Below are 20,256 nucleotides of genomic sequence, written 5' to 3'. Positions count from 1 at the left end.
GTTCCAGGTCATCAGATGTCTGATGTCTTATGGGGACAGTTGCGAGCGTTTCTGATTTGTTTGTGGGTATATACGCCACGAAGTGAAATTCTCATCTGTTAAGGTCTATACATCCAGGGTCTGAGATTTCTGAGCTCATCCTGGTGTATGTTTCCGATGTGAGACCTCTGACCGGCGGTGCGTACATGCCTCACGTTGCCAGCTCTGATGTTTCTGGGAGTGTTTCTGTGTCTGTGACGACTTTCACCTCTTAATGGGAGGATCTCTATTTGTGGGCCTGTATCCCAGGATCTGAGCTTTCTGATCTCCTCGGGACTGTATGCCCCAAGGTTTCAGGTGTCCAAATTTATCTGGATGCATTTGCCAGCGTGTGAGGTCTGTAACCTGTTCGTTGCTTCATGTTGCGGGATTGAAGGTGTCTGGTGTGGTTTGGGTTTACTTCTCAGATCGGGTCTTTGATCCGATGGTGCGTGTATGTCACATATTGGGAGTGTGTCGTCTCCTTGGGTGTGTTGGTAAAGGGCATGAGGTCTGCTCTCTTTGAGTTTCTGTGTCCCAGTTTGTGAGGTCCCTGATGTGTGTGTGTGTGTGTGTGTGTGTGTGTGTGTGTGTGAGAGAGAGAGAGAGAGAGAGAGAGAGAGAGAGAATATGGGCTGCTTTTCTGCTTTTTTGGTGTGTATGTCTCAGAGTTAGAGGTCTGGTCTGTTTAGGGGGTCCTAGAATGTGGGTCCCTGATCTTTGTGTAGGTATGTATCCCAACATATCAGGTTCCTGTTCTCTTTGGGTGTGTATGTCCCAGAGAGTGGGGCCTCTTCTATCTTTGTAGGCTTAATTCCCAGAGTGTGAGGACTCTAAGCGTACATCTGAATGTCTCAGAGTGTAGCTCTCTCAGAGTCTGCGTGGATGCCCCAAGGTGGAAGGTCTCTGATCTCTCTGGAGGCGTGGAACTCCAGATGTGCGGCCTTCAACCACTTCACGTACCTGAATCCCAGGAGGTGAGCTTTCTCTTTGTGCATGTGTGTTCCATCTTGCTAAATAACGGAGTGCCAAATACGTGCTCACCCCATTCCTGGGCCTTGTTAATATGTTGTCTTACCTAGAGAAAGGGACCTTACAGATATGTATTAAGTAAGCACCCTGAGATGGAGCGGTTATCTTGGATTCCTGGGGAGGACCCATTCGAATCACAAGGGTCTCTATGTGAGGGAGGTAAGACCTTTAGGAATCACAGAAAACTAAGTGACTGTGGACATTGAGACAGGGGGCCACGGGATAATGGAAGTCATCACAGAAAGCAATGTGGTGGCCGAAGCAGAGGTCAGAGAGAGAGAAAGAAAGAGATTTGAAGCTGAAACAGTGAATCCTCTGATCTCTCTGTGGGTTATACCGCAAGATGTCACGTCTACCATCTGGTGTATCTTCTGGGTGCATTTTTCAGTGTGTGGAGTGTCTGACTTGATTGTGGATTTGAAGTCTCTGGTCTTTTTGTTTTGTATGCTCCAGAATGTGGGCTCTCTGAGCTGTGTGTCCACATGCATTACTGGACTGGAGGTCTCTGACCTGTGTGTGGCTGTCTACCCAGGATTTCAGGTCACCGACATGTTTCTGAGCGTGTGTCTCAGGATCTGTATTCTCTTTGCAGGGAGAGGCCCAGATATGGGGTCTCTGATGTGTTCGTTGTGTGTGTTCCAGGATGCGAGGTTTGTGAATGGCCTGGGGGTGCGTTTTGCAGGACTTTATGTCTGTGAACTCTTCGAGGGCGTGTGTCCTAGGATGTGAGGTTTCTGATCTGTTTCTGTGCCTGTTTCCCAGCATGTGAGGTCTGTGAGCATTTTGTCACTCTGTGTCCCGGGATGTGACATCTCTGATCTCTTTATGTGTGTTGTCAAACATTTAAGGTCCCTAATCTTTTTGTGGATGCATTCGCTAGGATATTTTAGTGTATTTCCTGGAAGGTGCCTCTCTCTGCCCTTTTTCTGTGCATGTCCCAGTGGGCAGTGTCTGATCTCTCCGTGGGCGTACATCCCGTGGCGTGTGCTCTCTGATGTTTTGCAGGTGCTTCTTAGGATATGATAGCTCTCTTAGGACTGTGGGTGTATGTCCTAAGATGTGAGTTCTCTGACCACTTTTTGGATTTATGTTGTAGGATAAGAGGTCTTTCATCTAGTTCTCTGTGTATTACCTGTCTGCGGGTATCTGTCCAAGGGCGTGACATCCCTGAGGGTCCATGCCCCAGGGTGTCACATGTGTTTGTGGGTGCACATCAAGATAGGAGTTGTCTGATCCCTTTGTGGTTGTGCATCCCAGGATGCGAGGGTCTGTTCTTGGTACGTGTGTCACAAGTGTGTGGTCTCTGATCTGTTCGTGGCTCTGTGCCTTGGGTCACCACGTTTTGCCTTTGCTTTGTCTCAGCATGTAAGGTCTCTGAGGTCATTCGTTTATGTCCCAGGTTTGAGTCTCTGGTCTCTCTGTGGGTGTAGGTCCCAATACATGAAGTCGCCGATCCATTCTTCAGTTTATTTCCCAGGATATGAGTGCTCAGAAATGTTTGTGGGCATGTGTCCTGGCCTGTGAGGTACCTGACATTTTTATGTTGCATATGTCTCAAGGGATTGAGGTCTCCGCTCTGTTTGTGGGTATACGTCCCTGGATGCTATTTCTCTGAAATACTCATGAGTGTCTATCTCCGCTCGTGTGGTTTTTGATCTTTTTGTGAGTATGTCACAGGATGTGAGGTCTGTTTGTTAGGGGCGTGTATTTCCTAGAATTTAAATTCTCTGAATCATTTTGTGTGTACGTCCAGGATGGGAGGTCCCTGATCTGTTTGGGTGTATACATCCCACGATTTGAGGTCTCTGATTTCTTTGATGCTCTGCAGCCAGTATATTCTCTGAATTATATTTTGAGGTCTACACTCTAAGTCTCAGGAGGATTTCTGAATCCTAGATCCGAGGGTTCTGAACTTTTTCTGGTCTACATTGCAGGGGTGAGTTCACGGAGCTGTTTGGGAGGCTGTGTCTGCACTGTATGATCTCTGAGCTGTTTGGCCCTGTGTTCAGAATACTGGTCCCTGAGCTCTTTGGGTGTGAGAGTTTCTTGACATATTTGGGGGATATTTTCAGGTGCAGAGTCTCTTCCTTTCGGAAGGTCTCCGTCCCAGAGTGTAATACATCAGACTCATCAGGGATTTGTTCCAGGACCATGGTCTCTGAGCTTTACAGGCAGGAGGTGGGTGCCCAGCTGGTGAGTTTTCGGAGCTGTTTGGAGGTCTTCATTCCTTGTGTGAAATCTCTCAACTCTGTGATGGTCTGTGCAGAGTATGGCATCTCTGAACTACTTAGATGTCTCTCCTCTCGGGTAGGAGGTGCTGGGGCTGTTTGGGGTCTGTGACCCTCATATGAGAACTCAGGTGTGTTTGAGTATCTGTGCTCCCCGCTCCTGTTTTGAGCCCATGTCCCAGCGAATGAGTTCTATGATGTGGGTTTTGTCCTCGGGTGTGACTGATTTATAGGGGCAGTTTCAGGATCTGTTTCGAGTTTAAGGTCTCTCTCCTGATGTCTTTATACTTTTGGGGGCCTCTGAGGTGCTTTACCCTCTGTGACCGAGAGTGTGAGCTCTCTGACCTCTGTCTCCCTTGGTGTTGAGATTCCTAACTGTTGGGGTCTATTTCGACGGGTGAGGTAGCTCCTGTTGGGAGAGTCTCACTCCTAGGGTATGAGGTCTCTGACTTATTAGGGGTCTGTTTCCAAGGTTTGAGGTCTCTGAGCGGTTTGGGGTACTGTTACTAATGACATCTCTTGAGTCTTTGTCCAGGCTGTTAGGTTTCTGAGCTGGGGGCGGGGGTGCGTTTGTGTCCTAGGGTGTAAGGTTTGTTAACTCTGAGCGTTTTGGCCTGGTATGTCTGATATGCGAGGTCTCTGGCCTATTTGTGTATTAACCTCTGCTTTCGAGAGGTTAATAAATTCTTTGAGGGTTTCTGTCCCATAATGGGAGGCGCTGAGCTGTCTGGGCGTGTGTCACGAGGGTGTGCTGTCCCTGAGCTCTTTGTGGGTCTGTCTCTTGGCTTAGTTCTCTGGGTCATTTGAGAGCCTGTGTCCACAACGTGAGATCCCTAAGCTGTTGTGGGTCTGTGTCCCAGTTACTGGGTCTCTCCTCTGTTTTGTGGCAGACTTTGAACAGACGGTGAGGTTTCTAGGCTCTTTGGTGATCTGTGTCCATGAGTGTCAGGTGTCCGAAATCTTTCTGGCTAGGAGTACAAAGTGGGAGTTCCATAAATGGTTTAGGGGTCTGAGTTCAGGGTGTGATATTTCTGAATCATTTGGAGGTCTGTGGAGAGTGAAGATTCTGAGCTGTTCGGGGATGTGAGCCTAGGACATGAGGTTTCTAAGCTGTTTGGGGTTTGCGTCCAGGATGTGTGACCTGAGTTCTTTGCGGTCTCTATTACAGAGTGTGCCGTCTCTGAGCTATGTAGAGGATTTGTGTCCAGATTTGCAGGTCTCTGAGCTCTTCTGTGAACCAGAGTGGAAAGCCTCTGAGCTGTTTGGGGATCTGTCTCAGCGTATGAAGGCTCTGAGCTATTTGGGGGAAATCTGTGTCCGGGACGTGACATCTCTGAGCAGGGACCTGTGTCAAGGGTGCGAGATGTCTGAGCTGGTTTAAGGCCTGTGTTCCAGAGTATGTGATTTCGGAGCTCTCCAGGATCATGTTTGAGGCATGAGGTCTCCGAGTTGGTCTGGTGGTCTGAGAAGAGGGTGTGAGGTCTCTGAACTGTCTGTCCATCTTTATCCCAGTTTGTAAGTTCTCTGAGAAATTGGTGGGTCTTTATCCCTGGTTGTGAAGCTTTGTGGGGGCCTGTAATCAGATTTTCAGGTCTCTGAGGTCTTTGGGTGCGTGAGTTACAAAGTGGGAGGTCTCTGAAGTTCGGCAGTCTTTCCTAGGCTGTCCTGACCTGACCCTGAACTATTTAGGGGTCTGTGTCAGAAGGCGTGGGGTCACTGGGCTGTACATAGACTGGTTTGGCAGGCTTGGAATTCTCTGAACAGGGTCTGTTTCTGGACTGTGAGATCTCTAGGCTTTTTGGGGTCTGTGTCTAAGACCTGAGTCTCTGAGTTGTTTGTGGCACTCTGTCGTAGGAAGAGGTCTCTGGGATGTTTAGTGCTCTACTTTCCAGGGTGTCTCTGGGCAGCCTGGGGGTCTGTGTCCAAGGTATGAGGATTCAGAATCATTTGGGGAGCTGTGCTCTGAGTGTGTCTCATTTGGGCAGTCTGTGTCCGGGGTGTCACATCTCCATTTTGGGGGGTCTGCCCCAGGATATGAGGTCTCCAAACAGTTTGGGAGTTGACGATCAGGGTGTGAAGGCTCCGAATAGCTTGGGTAGCAGTATCCCAGGTTGTGAGATGTTTGTGTATCTCTAACCCAGAAAGCTCATTCTCTGATGTGGTTTGGGCTCTGTATCCCAGCGTATGAGGTGGCGTTCGAGGTCTTGAAGCTCTTGGGGAGTCCGTCCCATAGTTCCAGTGCAGCCTCTGAGTTAATTGGGGTCTGTGTCCAGGTGCGAGGTCTCGGAGCTGCTCGGAGATAGGTATCCCAGGAAGTGAGGTCTCAGTGGTCTAGGGTCAATATCCGGGTATCATGAGGTCTATGAGCTGTTTGGAAGCCTGTGTCCTAGGTGCCCTGTGATGTCTCTGAGCCACTTAGGATTCTGTCACCTGTGTGTGAGGTCTTCAAAATAGGTATCTGTTCACTGCACATGACGTCTCTTGAACAAAGCAAAGGACACTGGCTCACACTCCAACTCTGGGGCGACGAAAACAAGTTTATTGGAAATGTTATCTCTGGTCTCTGCTTTCTACCCTGGCACACACATACACTCAATAAATCTCTGCAGAAAAAGCTTCCCCCAATATGCAGAGACTTTTCTCTTTGCAGTAGATAGGTTTTGGGTTCAAAGCCTCTAAGAGCAGGGAGGGTCCATCTCGAATTGTGTCGTATTTCTGTATTTCTACTGTATTTCTCTTATTTTTACTTATGACAAGTGACAATGGTTTGTTCATTTAGACAGCAATAGATTTCGTTTCTTTTTTTTAAGATTTATTTATTTAAGAGAAAGAGAGGGAGTGCACGCCAGTGAGCAGCAGGGAGGGGCAGAGGGACTCTGCACTGAACACAGAGCCCGACACAGGGCTCCATCTCGCGACTCCAAGATCACGACCTGAGTTGAAACCAAGAGTCAGACGCTCGGCCGACTGTGCCACCCAGGTGCCCCAGATTTAGTTTGCTTTTTCAGTACATTTTAAAAGTTCAAAAAGCAAGCTTCTTTTAGGTCACAATGTATGACGATGGTGCAAGTGGTTCCTTGTGGGGAGCGTTACGGCAGATGGCTGCGGTCTGAGGGAAAATGTTCCTGGGCACCCCAGCGCCCACCCTCTCGTGCCCCCAACCCCCGCCTACCCAAGGTCTGCAATCCCCACACCTTGGTTTGTTCAGTCATTGACTTGTTTTATTGATGCCCACCCCGGGCTGGGTAGGGCCGAGGGGTGTACAAGAGGGGAATCAGAGTCAGTCCATGCCTGAAGGTCAGTCTGGGGGCAGGGAGCACGGACACAAACAATCACACAGACACACACACAGATCTGGCATCTGGTGGCAGGGCACACAGTCTCACGTAGGGGCACTCTGAGCACAGGTAGTCAGGGAAGGCTTCCTAGAGAAGACCTCATTGGGGAAGCAAGGGGCAAGGCAGCCATCAGAGCCTTTGCCTTGTGTCTATTTGTGGGCAGGTCACTTCTGAGACCAGTGGACCCCAGGTGAGTGCAGAGGGCTTGGGGGCTGGGGATGGCAGGCGGCAGAGGCTTCTCTCTCACCTTACCACACCCTCACGGGTAAACCAGGCCTGTACCCCTGCCATTCTTCGCCTCTACTTGGCCTTCTGCCACATGTGCCCTTTCCTGGGGTCCACTTCCGCAGTTTTCAAGGCTTCCCTGAGACAATCCACGTGGATCAGGTGCTCTGCCCAGTGCCTGGCACCTCATCAACACCCCCATCAATGCACATTTTTGTCCTAAGTGCTATCTACAGCCTAGCTAGGGCTTGGTGCCAGCTCTAAGAAGTCCTAGCAGTCGTCACGCCCCAGGTCAGGGCTCCCAGGACCCTCCACTCTCTCAAGAGCCCTGTGTGCCTTTCTATATGCGCTCCCAGAGGCAGACTTCAGACCCAACCCACCTTAAGGGCTGGCAAAGTCCAGACTGCCTTGCTCACTGGTCAGGGGGCCATGAGCACCCACTCCTCTTCCAGTGGCATAGGAGTGTCCACTTCTCATATGTGCAACCCTGAAAAAGAGACCCTAAGGCTCTTAGGCCCAACACTAGCTGGCACAGGAGCAGGAGCAGAAACCAGCTGCAGCCCCAGCCCTGGAGATCCCCTTTCTTTCACTTGCACAAAGTTTCTGTGGTAGGGGAAACAAGAGAGCCAGGAACTTGGGGCTCTGATGTCAGCCTGCCCTGAGGCTGCTTCCCCACACCCTTGGGGCAGTAGGGAGAGGGCCTTCAACAGACCCCTCAAGCTCTAGGCAGAAACAGGTGCAAAAATAAACATCCTTCCATTCTGGGGCCAGGCTGGGGCTCCCCCCTTGGACCTCCTTGATAGGCCATGAATCTCAACCGCAGAAAGTCTTGGTGTTGAAAAATTACTTCTGAAGGTGGGTGGGGGTTTGTAAGTGCAACCCACAGATGGGGCTGGGACGGGGAAAGGGGACTCCTAGAGTCAGTCAGTCCTCACCGCAACCCCACATCCCCAAGCACGGGGCAGGTGGGGGCAGGTGGGGGCAGGTAGAGGCAGGCAGGAGGCCCTGGCAGTCATTCCTTAACAGGAGGGCAGCGGTGGGTGGGTGGGGCAGGCGGCTTTAGGCCCCCACTGGCAGTCTGGCCTCAGACTTCAAAGGGCTAGAAGAGGTATTTGCGGCAGGATTCAGTCCCACACTTGCATTCAATACGGACCCGCTTCTTGGGGGAGCCGGGGAGCCCGGCCAGGCCAAAGTTGGAGTCCATGCGGGTGCTCTCCATGTCCACGGGGTCCACTGTGGAGTCACAGCCAGGGAGGGCGGGGGGGGAGGGGACTTGTTAGAAGGCCAAGGTGAAGTGTCCCGCTGCCCTTTTCACCATGAGACCCAGGAATCTTGGGTGCTAGGAGCACATCTGGGATTTGGGTCAGGAGGGGGTTGTAGGGTTGGTGGTTTGGGGATAGGGCCAGGGCTCAGCACTGGAGGGGTGTTCAGAGGTTGGGAAGATGGCCAGGGGTTGGGAGGGAGGCAGGGGGCTGTCAGGGGAAGGACCAAGTCAGACAGAAGTCAGGAATGGTCACCTACACATCCAGAGGGGCACCTGAACTCTCCTGTCAAAGATTCCCCGCACTTAAGTGTCTCAGAGGTGGCTAGTTTGTCAAGAAGAGGATTGGCTGAAGGCCACAGGAGTGTCCGGATGCTTGGAATGAGCGAGGCCAGGGGGTTAGGAGTGGGGAGGGTTGGGAGGACTGGGGAAATTCAGATGAGTCAGGAGGGGTGTTTTAACTCTTAAGCCAAACATCCTCCCCCAGGAGTCTTGGGAGAAGTCTGTATGAGTATCTCAGGGCCGGGGCCCAGGGTTGGAAATGAGGGGACCCCCAAGAGGTAGGCAGAGGTCCAGGAGTCCAGATGGGACACTAGGAGTCAGGAAGAGCATCTTAAAGCTCCTCGGGGAGGGGTCCTCGTGTCCCATGTCACTGTGTGCCCCTGCCCCCAGTCCCTTGCCACCCCCACCTTGCATGTTGTAATCAAAGGTGAGCTCCTCGCCTGCCCGGATGGTTCTTGTGGCAAAGAAAGCGATGCGGGGCAGTCGCTCATCAAGGTTGTCTATGAAGACGTTGTACACCTGGAGGTTGGGGTCACACTAGGCGAAAAAGAACAGCAGGTGGGTGAGGAGGGGCCCCAGCCTGCTCCTCCCGACCCCCGCCCGCCTGCGGGGTACCCACACTGTGGTTGACAAAGTGGGAGATGTTGCCGTAATAGGCGGCATCCACGGTGTACACGTCCTCCACGTAGTCCAGGTCGAAGAGGTAGGTGGCGCCCTGGCGGTCGTAGATCTGGCCCCGCCGCTCCGCCTCCTCTGAGGTAATGATCTGGGGAAAGGGCCAAGGGGCAGGGGAGAATGGCCAAGGAGGCTCAGACCACCAGCATAGCTCCTGACCCTCCCACCTGAGCCCCCCTGGGCCGGAAGAACAAACGAGCAGAGCTGTGGCCGGCTCAGCGGGGCTAGCAGGTATGGACACGTGGGGGCCGCAGTGCAGAGGGTCTGTCAGCGTCCTGAGAGGGGGGCTGGGCCACAGCCGCCTGCCACCCATCCCCCCTCAGGCCTCTAGATGGCACGGTGTCTCGCAATGGTGCCCAGAGGCTGCCCACAAGGTCCAGCAGTGAGAGAGGAAGAGACCCGCAGGGAGACACGGTGAGGAGATCAAGGGCAAGAAAAGGAGCCAGGGCTCACAGAGAGCAGTGGCTGTTTGGGGGAGAAAGAGAGAGGCTGCAAGAGAGCCCGAGGTGCTGCGGGACCCCAGCACAAGAGAAGGCGCCAGCGCTGGGCTGCGCACCAGGCGGCGAGGAGAACCCGGAGAGGAGAAAGCAGCCTGGACCCATGGGAAAGGGAGATGGAAGGAAGGGGAGACAGACTCAGGCAAGTGAGCTGGAGGCAGAGACTTAGAAACTGACAGAATCGTTAATATGAAAGACCCTAGTCCAGAGAGATCAAGACCCTTGCTGAGAGTCTGGGATGGCAAGAACAAAGCGAAGGCCAAAATCTCAGACAGAAGATGAAAGAAAGGTGGCAAGAGCACGGGGGAGAGCTCTCCCTCAACCCTGATGCCGCACGGTGCCAGCAACTGGGATCTAAGACAGCAACAGGCATTTCCTCTCCCCAGCTGGGTCCCTGGCTGTCCCAGAAAGCCCCCGCCTCTCTGCCCCTCATGTGCCCTCTTCCCCCTGGGCCAACCACCACAGACTTCTGATAATCCCCCAGCAGAGCCAACTATGCCCGACTCTGGGGGAGGGTCCCATGGGACCCAAGACTGCCCCCTCCTCAGCCTAGGGTGCCTCCAGACCAGGGCAGATCTCCTTCTCCACTCCTGGGCTTCCTGCTACCGCGGCCCACCCCTCGGAGGCAAGCGCCCGCACAGTGCAAAGCAGAAATGCCAAAGTACCCTTTGTTTTCACTCTGCTGCCTAGCCCAGTGACCTATCCTCTGTCCCGCGGTGGTCCTAGAGGCGACTCCCACACTCTCTCCCCCACATAACCCTTCTTCCCTCTCTTTTCATCAGAGACCTGCTGGCCACCACCACCCCTGCCACACCACGCAAACCCCGACGAGCCCTGGCTTCCTTCCTCCCTCACCCTCACGCCAGCCACGACCACCCTCCACTTCCTCTACCAGGATGGCCAAGCTCTCACGGTCTCCTCCCTGCCTCTTACACCAGCACCTCCAGCCTCCGCTCCCGGCCAAATCCACATCAGCACCTTGAGAAGACCAAGGTCTACCCCTCGGACCACAGGGCTCACTGCCCCACACTCCGGCTCCCTTCCGAGAAATCTGGCTCACCCACACTCCAAATTCATGTTTGTCTGTTCACTGTTTTATTTAGCAGATTTTTAGGAGGCCTATCCTGTGCCTGGTGCCCGCACTCACGGGCCTGTGTCTGCAGGGGGAGACACAGGGGACCAGGCTGGGGGCCCCTCTGCAGTCCCAGGTGGGTCAGGGGAGACAAGAGGAACCAGGCTTGGTCCTGGCCCTCTGGGGTCACAGTCTGGTGACAGAGAGATGGACTCAGATACCCGGAGAGCAAGATGCTGATCAGAAAACCCAGTGCTTAGGGTTCCAGGGGCAGCAAAAAAGCAACACACCACTTAAAGCAAGCTCCGGGTCACAAAAGGGCCTTGCCACCAGGCTGAAGAGTGGGGACTCTCTCCTGAGGGACACAACAGGAGCCACAGAAGTGTTCTGAGGAGGAAGACATCAAGGTCAGTCTCCTGCCACCTCCCGAGAACACATGCTCCTTGTGGCGTCCGCACAGCAGACCTCCCTTCTCTGCAGCCTTCCTGAACCTGCCGATCGCCAGTGGGATCCCCAGTGGCCGTGAGGAGGCTGCTCGCTCCCTGAAGCTCTCGGAAGGCCTGGGCCCAAAGGGCGGCCTCCGTTGGCCGGCGAGCATGCCGGGTGGTGTCTGAGCCAGCGTGCTCTTTCCACATCCTCCCTGCTCTCCAGCTTCCCGCCTGTCCCGCCTCTACCTGCTCCCCGAGTCACCGAGAGTGAGTCACGCGGTGAGCCCTCCAGGGCACAAACCGCTCCTTCTCCCATCTTTCCAGCCCCACTCTGTAAGGAAAATTCAGGAACAGAGTAGGCCACGTCCCTGCTCCCCAGCAGCTCTCCAGAATGACCAGGGAAGACAGATGGGCTATAGGTTGGCAGCCTGGAAAGGGTGTTGACCGTGAACAGGACCCAGAAGACTCGGAGTCCAGCTGCTGCCCTGGCCCCATCTGGATATGGGATCCTGAATGTTCTCTCCTGCCTATTTCCTCAGCCAAAAAAACAAAAAACCCTCCACCAGGTCTGGCAGCACACCAGTTTTAGACACTTGGGCCTTTTTTTACCCACTTTAGTAGCTTGGTGACTCTGAGCACGTTACTATTGGTCTCTGGGCCTCGGCTCTCCTCTGTGGAATGGGGATGACAATGACGGTAACACCGACCTGACAGGAGCCGTTGTAAAGCACCAGCGCAATCAGGGCTGTGAAAGAGGTTTCTGTTCTTGACACTGAGCACTGTTAGGAATGGTTATGTACCACTCTTATCCCAGCCAAACACGCTCCCTTATTTTTATATGCCCTTTGCTGAAAAAGGAAACACTGCTAATTAAATGATGACGCACCATCATTTAATTAAACTAATTAAGTGAGACACACCTTCATTTCGCTGTTGGTAAAATATGAAGCAAGTGCAGGTCTTAGAATGGATAAGCTAGGCTGTTCTCTGCTGGGTGAGGATGGATATTCTGATGGAACACGGAAGGGTGCAAAGGAGAGGACGGGCAGCTCGCATGGAGGGACGGTTGGTGCAGAGGTTGGGAAGGTGGACGTTGTGTCCAGATTGTAGAAGGATAGCTTGGCGACCAGACGGGGGTGCATGCCCTTGATTATGTAACACTAGGGAGGGTCTGGGACAGCACCATGTAACTGAGTAAATGAATACTCCTATAATGAAATCTACGAATATTCACCCCACGTGGGATAACTAGGCAGCAAATTGACCCAGATCAGGTCTGGTTGGGTTTTCTAGCCAAAGGGGTTACCAAAGACTTTGGGTTTTCTGAGCATTTTGGATTTTCTGAATTTTGGACTGTGATGGCTAACATTTATTGAGGACTTACTGTTCAAGTGCTTCTTCCGAGTGCTTCACACATCATAACTCATTTAATTCTTTTAACAAGTGAATGATGTGGGTGCTATTACCATTCCCATTCTACAGACTGAAAAACTGAGACACAAAGAAGGGTAAGTGACTGCTGCTGAGTGGCGGAGCTTGGCTCCAACCTCCTGACCGTTTGGCTGTGCTGCCTCCTCACAAGGGATGCACGAAAAGGAGTTTGGCTTTGGCAGCATCTGGGGGCCTGTGGTACCATCAGGAGGTCCCACAGGTCTGACAGTGTCAGAAGGGGGCCTGGAAATCACAGAATGTGGCAGGAAGGAGGCTGAGAAATAGCTTCAGGGAAGTGTGTGTGGAGCAGGAAGAGTGGGGACAGGGGTGAAAAGCCATGAAAGCCCCAATGTTTACAGCATGCAACAGTATAGACACTAGAGAAGAACAGCCAAACAGCACCCTGACCAGGGACCTCTAGGATACTTGGGGGCTGTGGGCTCTCCCCCCTCTCCACCTGTCAGGATCCTCTGTGTTATAAAGAGCTTCTCCTCGAGATTGTCAGTACAGTGAGGCTGGAGACACTCCCTTCTCTGGACTCCCTCTAGAACTCGCGGGCTCCTGTGGGGGCTGGACACCTCCTTCAGACTGTCAGGGGCTCTGTAGTGTGCACACGTCCTCCTTCAGACTGGTGACATCCCTTTAGGCTGTTAACATCTCCTGCACTGTTAGTATCCCTCTGAAGTCTGGAAACTTCCCCCAGAGTGTCAGGACACTGAGGGTGTGGACACTCTCCAGGCTGTCAGAGTTCTCTTAGGTGTAGACCTGATCTCCTTCAGACTGTCCCGATCACTCTGGGGTGAAGACGCTTCTTTTTCCTGTCAGGACAGTGTGGGTATGGACACTTCCTAAGGTGGACTGCCGGGTCATGTGGAGTGTGGAGTTCACTCCTCCTCCAGGTCACTCTGGGACGGAGACATCTCCTCCCACAAATTGTCAGGACCCCTGCCCCAGACTGCCAGGAACTCTCTGGGGTGTGGCCACCTTCTCCTTCCTCCAGACTGGCAGGTCCTTTGATGTGTGGACATTTCTTCCACCAGACTGTTAGGATTATCTGAGTGTGGACTTCCCGTCTAGATGGTCAGGGTCCTCGGAAGCATGGACTGCTCTGCCTCTAGACCGGCTCTGCCCCCGGGGGCTAGGACTCTCTCGACGTTATGGTTCATCATCAGGAGTCACTCCTCTATACCAGTGTCATTACTACAGTGTGGACACCTTCAGGAGTGCGTCCCTTAGGCCAATTTCTGCCACTTCCCAACCGTATCACAGCCCTAAGAGACTTCTAGAAATATGAACGTATTTGGGATTGTCACCATGACAACACACTCATGGATTTAAACGGTCAAGGTCCAGGGATGTTAATTGTTCCCCGATGCAGGAGATGGTCCTACATAAAAAGAACTGCTCCACACCAAATGCACACCACATCCTACCTTAGAACATGACACTTGCCGTTATAGACACCTGCTGGTTATTCACACACACACACACTCCTTTTGTTTTCCACCTAGGCGCATGGCTGAGTCACACTTCCCAGCCTCCCTTGCACCAAGGTAAGGTCAGTGACTCGGTTCCAGCCAGTGTGGGCAAAAGTGATGGGCGCTGTGTCCAAGCCTGGCCCATGAGCAACCCCTCCTTTGACCCCGACTCTCAGCCCACTTGCCAGCAATGCTGAGCGAGGATCAGGGCAGCACTAAGGCACAGCAAAGGCACAAGAGGAAAGGAGCCTGGGCGCCATGCCACTATATGGAAGGACACTACCCAGATCCCCACGCTGGACTTACACAAGAGCAAAGAGACTTCTAATGTGTGAAGCCACTAAGATCTGGGGGTTGTAAGGGATGGCGGCTAGCCTGCCGAACACAGCTGACCCTTGAACAACACAGGTTTGAACTATGCGGGCCCACTTACATGCAGATTTGATAAATACAGTATGGTACTGTAAGTGTTATTTTCTCAACATTTTCTTCACGTTTTCTTTTCTCTAGCTGACTTCATTGTAAGAATATAATACATGTTATATATAAAATACGTATCAATCCACTGTTTATGTTATCAGTAAGGTCAACAGGAGGCTACTAGTAGCTAAGTTTCTGGGGAGTCAAAAGTTACAGGCAGATTTGACTACACGGGGTCGGCGCCCCTAACCCCCCCTATGTTGTTCCAGGGTCAACTGTATACCCGGCCTTTCCCCAGTGTCCTGCAAGTCTGGAGGAAGAGGCAGCCAATGTCAGGCACGTCTACGTCCTACTCCAGAGTGTTCGTGTTCAGATTGGTAAAAGGCGCTCCTCCTGGTCAGACACTGCTCGGTGGTAAGCTGAACCCTTGCGAAATGAGAAGTAGTGCCTTTCCAGGTGCCAAAACCCTACGCAGAGCACATGGCCTGTTAAAAGAAACGCTGCCTGGATTTCAGTTCCCGCTTTCGTCTTTGCCAGCTACCCTTATGAGGTCAACCCAGTCCAGAAGTATTTCGCCGTTCTTTCAACTACCAGCTTGAAATGCACGCCCCTGCCAGGATGCCCCTGTCACACTCAGGTTAACCGCCCCCCACCTTTCCCCGGACAGGAAAAGCAGGGAAGTTGCAGGCACACACTGAGGCGAGCTGGGCGCGCATGATGGGAACACACAGTGGGAAGAGCTGCCCGTGCACACACGCGCACGCACACTCACGTCGGGTCCCGGCTCCCTACCTCTCCCACGTACTCCATGACGAAGCTGTTCTTGCGGATCTTCTCCAGCGTGCGGACGCCCCAGCCACGCCCGTCATCCGTGCGGAAGATGCAGAGGTCATAGCGGATGCCCTTCTGTACCACACGGTTGGGGCAGTCATAGCCGCAGCGGCAGCGGGAGTTGCACTCGTAGATGGGCAGCCCGGCGCGCAGCCGCACCTGACCCTGGTCATTGTAGGCAAACTTGTGCAGGGATGCCCCGGGGCAGCAGCCTCCAGCGGGGGCCCACAGACAGTCCTGGCACTCACAGCCCACCGCCACCTGGTTGAGGGTGATGCCCTCACCCACACGGTACTCGTTGATGTATACGAAAGCCCGCGGGGGGCCGTCCAGGTCCACCTCGTTCTCCACGGTGATGCGTCCCAGGTGGCTGCGCTTGGCATTGAGCTCCTGCTCCCAGCGCCGGAGCGCCCGCCTCTGCTTGGCCTTCTGTACCAGGTAGTTGGCCAAGCTTGGGTCCAGGTGCCGGGGGGGCTTTGACCGGTGGTGCCGGCGGAGCAGCTCCCTTTCTAAGTCCTTGTGGAACTGCTTGAGAATGCGCACGCACTTGAGATTCTGCCGTGGCTCCCAGGTGCTCTCTGAGTCTGGGTACCCACGCCATTTTACCAGGTAATACTCTTGTTCCTGTTGGGGGTACCAGGGGATGGGGGCACCATAAGTGGGGATACCCCGGGCCCCGCCCTTGTGTGACTTCCATCCCAAACCCGGTGGACAACAACCAAACCACTCCCCGCGCCTTTTCTGGAATGACTCCATGCGGTGGTTACAAAGCATGGGCTCTAGCCTGAGGATCCCTAGGTTCCAATCCCATGCTCCCCCTTACTACTGCCTAAATTCCAAGTTTTAATTTAACCTACTCCCTCCTGTCTTCCCTCTCATCAGCTCCCTCCTTCTACCTGTTCAGGCCCCAACTCTTGGGAGTCACAACCTTGACTTCTTTTTCTCAGTCCCCACATCCACCCTCAGCAAATCCTGTCAGTTTCACCTTCAAACCACGTCCAGAATCCAACCACTTCAAACCATAGTCACTGACACCCCTGTCATTGCTTGCCTGGATAGCAGGCCCCCTTCACCGGTCTCCCCAGTTCCACCCTTGCCCCCTACAGTCTGTTCTCCACTCAGCAGGCAGCTACAGAATACAATTTAACCACACAGATTCTACAGGGAGACGCACTGGATACCAATGCTGAATCTGCAGCTCCTTGGCTGCAGGGGCCTCAGGCAAGTTATTTACCTCTGCTGACCCTCAAGTTTCCTCATCTATAAATGAGAGGAAAAAAAGCTGACATTTTTCTAGCATTCCGTATGTAGCAGGTACTGTTCTAAGTAACGTCTATGTTTTATTAACTAATTTAACCCTCCCAACTCTGTATGAGCTACATACTACTTACTAGTCATCTCCATTTTACAGATGAGGAAAATGAACCACAGAGAAGGTGGGTAAGTATCCCAGGGCTACAGGACCAAAATGTGAACCCAACCATACTGGCTCCAGTCTGTCCTGTTTATCCTGCTGGCAATGGTAACAGTTCCCATTTCACAGTGTTGCAGGGGGGATTAAACGAGTTTCTGAGAGGAAGTGCCCAGCACACTGAAAATGCTCAATAATTGCTAGCTATCATTTTTTCCCTTCCTGGGCTGAGCACCTCAATCTTTGCAACTGGTTTGTATTCCTATGGAGGTGGGAAGAGAGACTTATTTGGGGATTCATTCTGGCTCCTGCCCCCTTGAGAAAGCCACTTCGTTGGCAGTGGGGGCGGGGGCAAGGGGGTAGTAAGACAGCTTCCTTGAGACACCCCTGCCCTGGCCACAGTCACCCCAGACTCACGCGGATTTTCTTGTAATCACACAGGTACTCGACTTCAAAGTCATAAAGATTCCTCTTGGAGACGCCGAGGGCAGGGCAGGAGAGCTTGGCCAGGCGGCACAGGTCCTGTAGCTGATTCCAAGAAGACTTGCAACACACATTGCATCCTAGAACAAGGAGACCAGAAAGAACTTACTGGGCATCCTGGTGAAGCCACGGGTCAAAGGGGACCCCAAATCCTCTCTGGGACTTCCAAAGGACTGCCTCAGAGTCCGTGAGATTTAATCCACAGGACTTCCCAATGCTGAGACCCTTCAACAACAAAAATGTGCCACTTCAACCCCAGTGCTCATTCCAAGGCCACCCCTGGAGCAGTAGACCTCGAAGTGGGATCTGTGGCATGGATTGTCCTAAAGGAATCTATTCCCAGAGCTTCCAACTCCCTCCACGCTATTCCTAAAACTGCCCCAAACCTGCCTTGGGTTCAGGACCTAATCATCCCTCTCCCCACTTTGCAAAATAAAGAGAACAACCCCCATCTCAGTAGGGTGCATTGCCACAGGGGAACTGGTGGGGATGGGATTACAACCCGTAGGCACCAAACAAAGGCTTAACTGGAAAGACTGGTCTGGAATCCCTTATCTGAAACTCCTGGGGCTACTTGTGTTTAGGAATTCAGATTTTTTGCGGGGGGATTTTTACAAGTGTAGTTCTAGGTATGCCCCAGACACTACCTAATACCCTCAGTGTGGTCAGGGGCATCAAGCCATAATCAAACACATTAATAATTCTGCACCAAAAATCTGAATTTTTACATTAAATAGGAGAAATAAAGAGGCAAGATAGTCCCACTTTATAATCTAGTTTTGCTACTGAATGGTGCCAAACTTAAGTTTTCAGAGCTTTTTAGATTTCAGAATTAGGAATAAGAGATTGTGGAATGGTATTTGATTTCAGGAAGCTTCCTTGAATGATTAGCCTGGGCGCCTTAAACCTGAAAGGTATATTTTTTCACACTGCATTTTGGCTTTCTGTTTCATCTACATTTCTGTGAAGGGTAAAGCCCACCCAAAGGAGTAAGCTCTGAATTTGGGAAGCAGCAAAACAGTATAGGTTACTGATTATTCTTTTAAACACACCTGGAATGTTTCTGGGGCTATCAGAAATTTTCAAGATGCGGATTTTTTTTTTTTAAAGGCTTCTGACTCAAGGCACAATGTGCTTTAGAAGCCATTTTATCAAATCATTCCATAGAACACTTATTCCAAATGCAGTCAGTCCTCACCCTGTTTTAAATATTTTATACCTCCCATTACAAAAATCAAACATTTGAACTCATAATGAAATACTGTAGATGTCAACCTGAAAACGTACAAGAGCTTTGCAAAATTATTTCGTGTGCACAACCCCCCCCTCCACTTAGGCAGGCCTACTGGAGACTCAGTCTGTGCCCACGCTTTCCTCTCCCTATGATGCCTCTCCCTTTCAAACCCCTTAACTTGCATTTGAAACCCACTAAGTGGTCCCAACTAACCTCTCCAGCTGCTGGCTCCGCACTGACCACAGGTGGATTCCTACCCCTGAGAGGTCCCCCTCACACTGTGGAGCCCATCCTCCCCGAACCTTTTCTCCCCCACAGGAGCCCACCCTCCCCAACATACTGGAAAAGTCACCCCTCTTCCCCTGCACACGAGGGAGTCCAGCTCTCCTATTAGAGAAGCCCCTTTCCCCTCTTCCCGGGGGAGTCTTCTCCACAGCAAACCCTTTCCCCATGACGCGGAAAGGAGGTACTCTCACCCTGAAGAGTCCTCTGTCCCCCCACTCTGAAAAGGAGGTCCGTCCCCTTCCCTTCCCTCCCCTTCCGGCGTCTCGCGTGGACACCAACCGGGTAACGGTCACCGGCGGCCGATTTTCCCGCGCGCGGGCGCGGCTTCCCCGACAAGACCCCGCGCGTGCGCGCGCCGACCAGTCGCGATCAGAGGCGCGCGCCCCCCTCCCGCGTCCCCACTTAGCCCCGCGCCCGCCGCGTTCCGAGGCACGCGCCCCCTCCCCTCAGCCCCGCCCAGCCCCGCGCGCCAGGCCCGGGCTCCCTGAGCCCCATCCTTTCCACGCCAGGCTTCCGGCTCCCGGCTCCGTGGCCTCGGACGCCGGGGCCCCGAGCCCGCGACGCCACCCCTCCAGCCCACCCAGCCCGGCCAGCAGGCCCGCGCCGCTGCCGCCACTGCTTCACCTTTTAAATTTTCCGCCATCTTTCCCCACGGCTAACGACATTCGGGCCTAACCGGCCTCGCGAGAAGAGAGCTCGCGCGGGCGTGGCCGAGAACGCGCAGCCTATTGGCCGCGCGGCACCGCGAGCAGCGCCCGCGCGGACCAACCGGCGAGCCGTGACCGGACCCCTCCCCGCCACCCGGCTCGGTCCAGAAGGCGGGTGCTCGCCGGAGCTTTCCCAGAGTGCGTCTGGGCGGCGGTGGCGGCGGCAACTAAGGTTGCCGGAGGCCCTGCCCGTACGCCGGTCTGTCTGTCACGCTGTCAGCCAATCACGTTGTCAGCCAGCCGCACGGGGGATTCTCCGTCCTGTCAGACCCCCAATTACCGCCGTCAGTCAGTCGTCACCACATTTTAACCCCAAGCAGGCCGTGACTCCCAAGATGGACCGTCGCCACGTACAGCTGCTCAGCCAGTCCCCAGACTCCAATCAGACAATGGGTCCAGCCCCACAGACAACTGTTTAGTCAGACCCCGGCCCCCCCATTCGCACTGTCTGCCAGTCAGCAGCAGCACCCCTTCGAGCCTCGGGCCAGCTGCGAGTCTCTGAAGGCAGACAGACGGCGCTAACAACTACGCTGCGAGCCAGTCTGTCATTCCCTCCGACTGCCCCTTTTTCACAGTCAAGCAGCCGGTCTCTCCATCTACTCGTGCTCCGGGGGCAGCTCTGAAACCCCCAGGGGAAGCCATCGCACAGCCACCGGCCATGGCCTCGGGCGGGCCGTGATTAGGTCAGGACAGGCTGTCATTGTCAGCATCTAACGTCGCCGTCTCAGGCGGACATGCTATCCACTATTAGTTGGCCAATCTTTAATTCTCTCAGGTTACTCCTCCTTCACGCCATGATCAGGCAGTTATTCCCTCAAAGCAAATAGTCACAGCGACTGAAGCCTCCACGCCACCTGACAGTGGGTCAGGGGTCTGTCACTTCTCAGGCGAGGCGTGCCCACCATTGGTCAGTCCTCCAG

At 53.4% G+C, this 20,256-nt stretch overlaps 1 protein-coding gene across 1 annotated transcript; it reads right to left on the bottom strand.

The window, feature by feature from the left end:
• Positions 1–6,477: 6,477 nt before the first annotated feature.
• On the bottom strand, positions 6,478–19,494 carry SUV39H1 (suppressor of variegation 3-9 homolog 1). Its single transcript, XM_002917762.4, has 6 exons — positions 19,254–19,494; positions 17,045–17,190; positions 15,178–15,840; positions 9,004–9,150; positions 8,792–8,921; positions 6,478–8,074 (listed from the first exon to the last, which is right to left on the bottom strand). Exons 1-6 carry the CDS (start codon positions 19,270–19,272, stop codon positions 7,941–7,943), a joined length of 1,239 nt encoding a protein of 412 aa, XP_002917808.2. The 5' UTR covers positions 19,273–19,494; the 3' UTR covers positions 6,478–7,940.
• Positions 19,495–20,256: the final 762 nt, after the last annotated feature.

The sequence above is a fragment of the Ailuropoda melanoleuca genome, chromosome X (genome assembly GCF_002007445.2).
Source record: "Ailuropoda melanoleuca isolate Jingjing chromosome X, ASM200744v2, whole genome shotgun sequence".
NCBI classification, from domain to species: Eukaryota; Metazoa; Chordata; class Mammalia; order Carnivora; family Ursidae; genus Ailuropoda; species Ailuropoda melanoleuca.
Note: the sequence above shows the minus strand (reverse complement) of the source record. Positions and strands in the feature narration are given on the sequence as shown.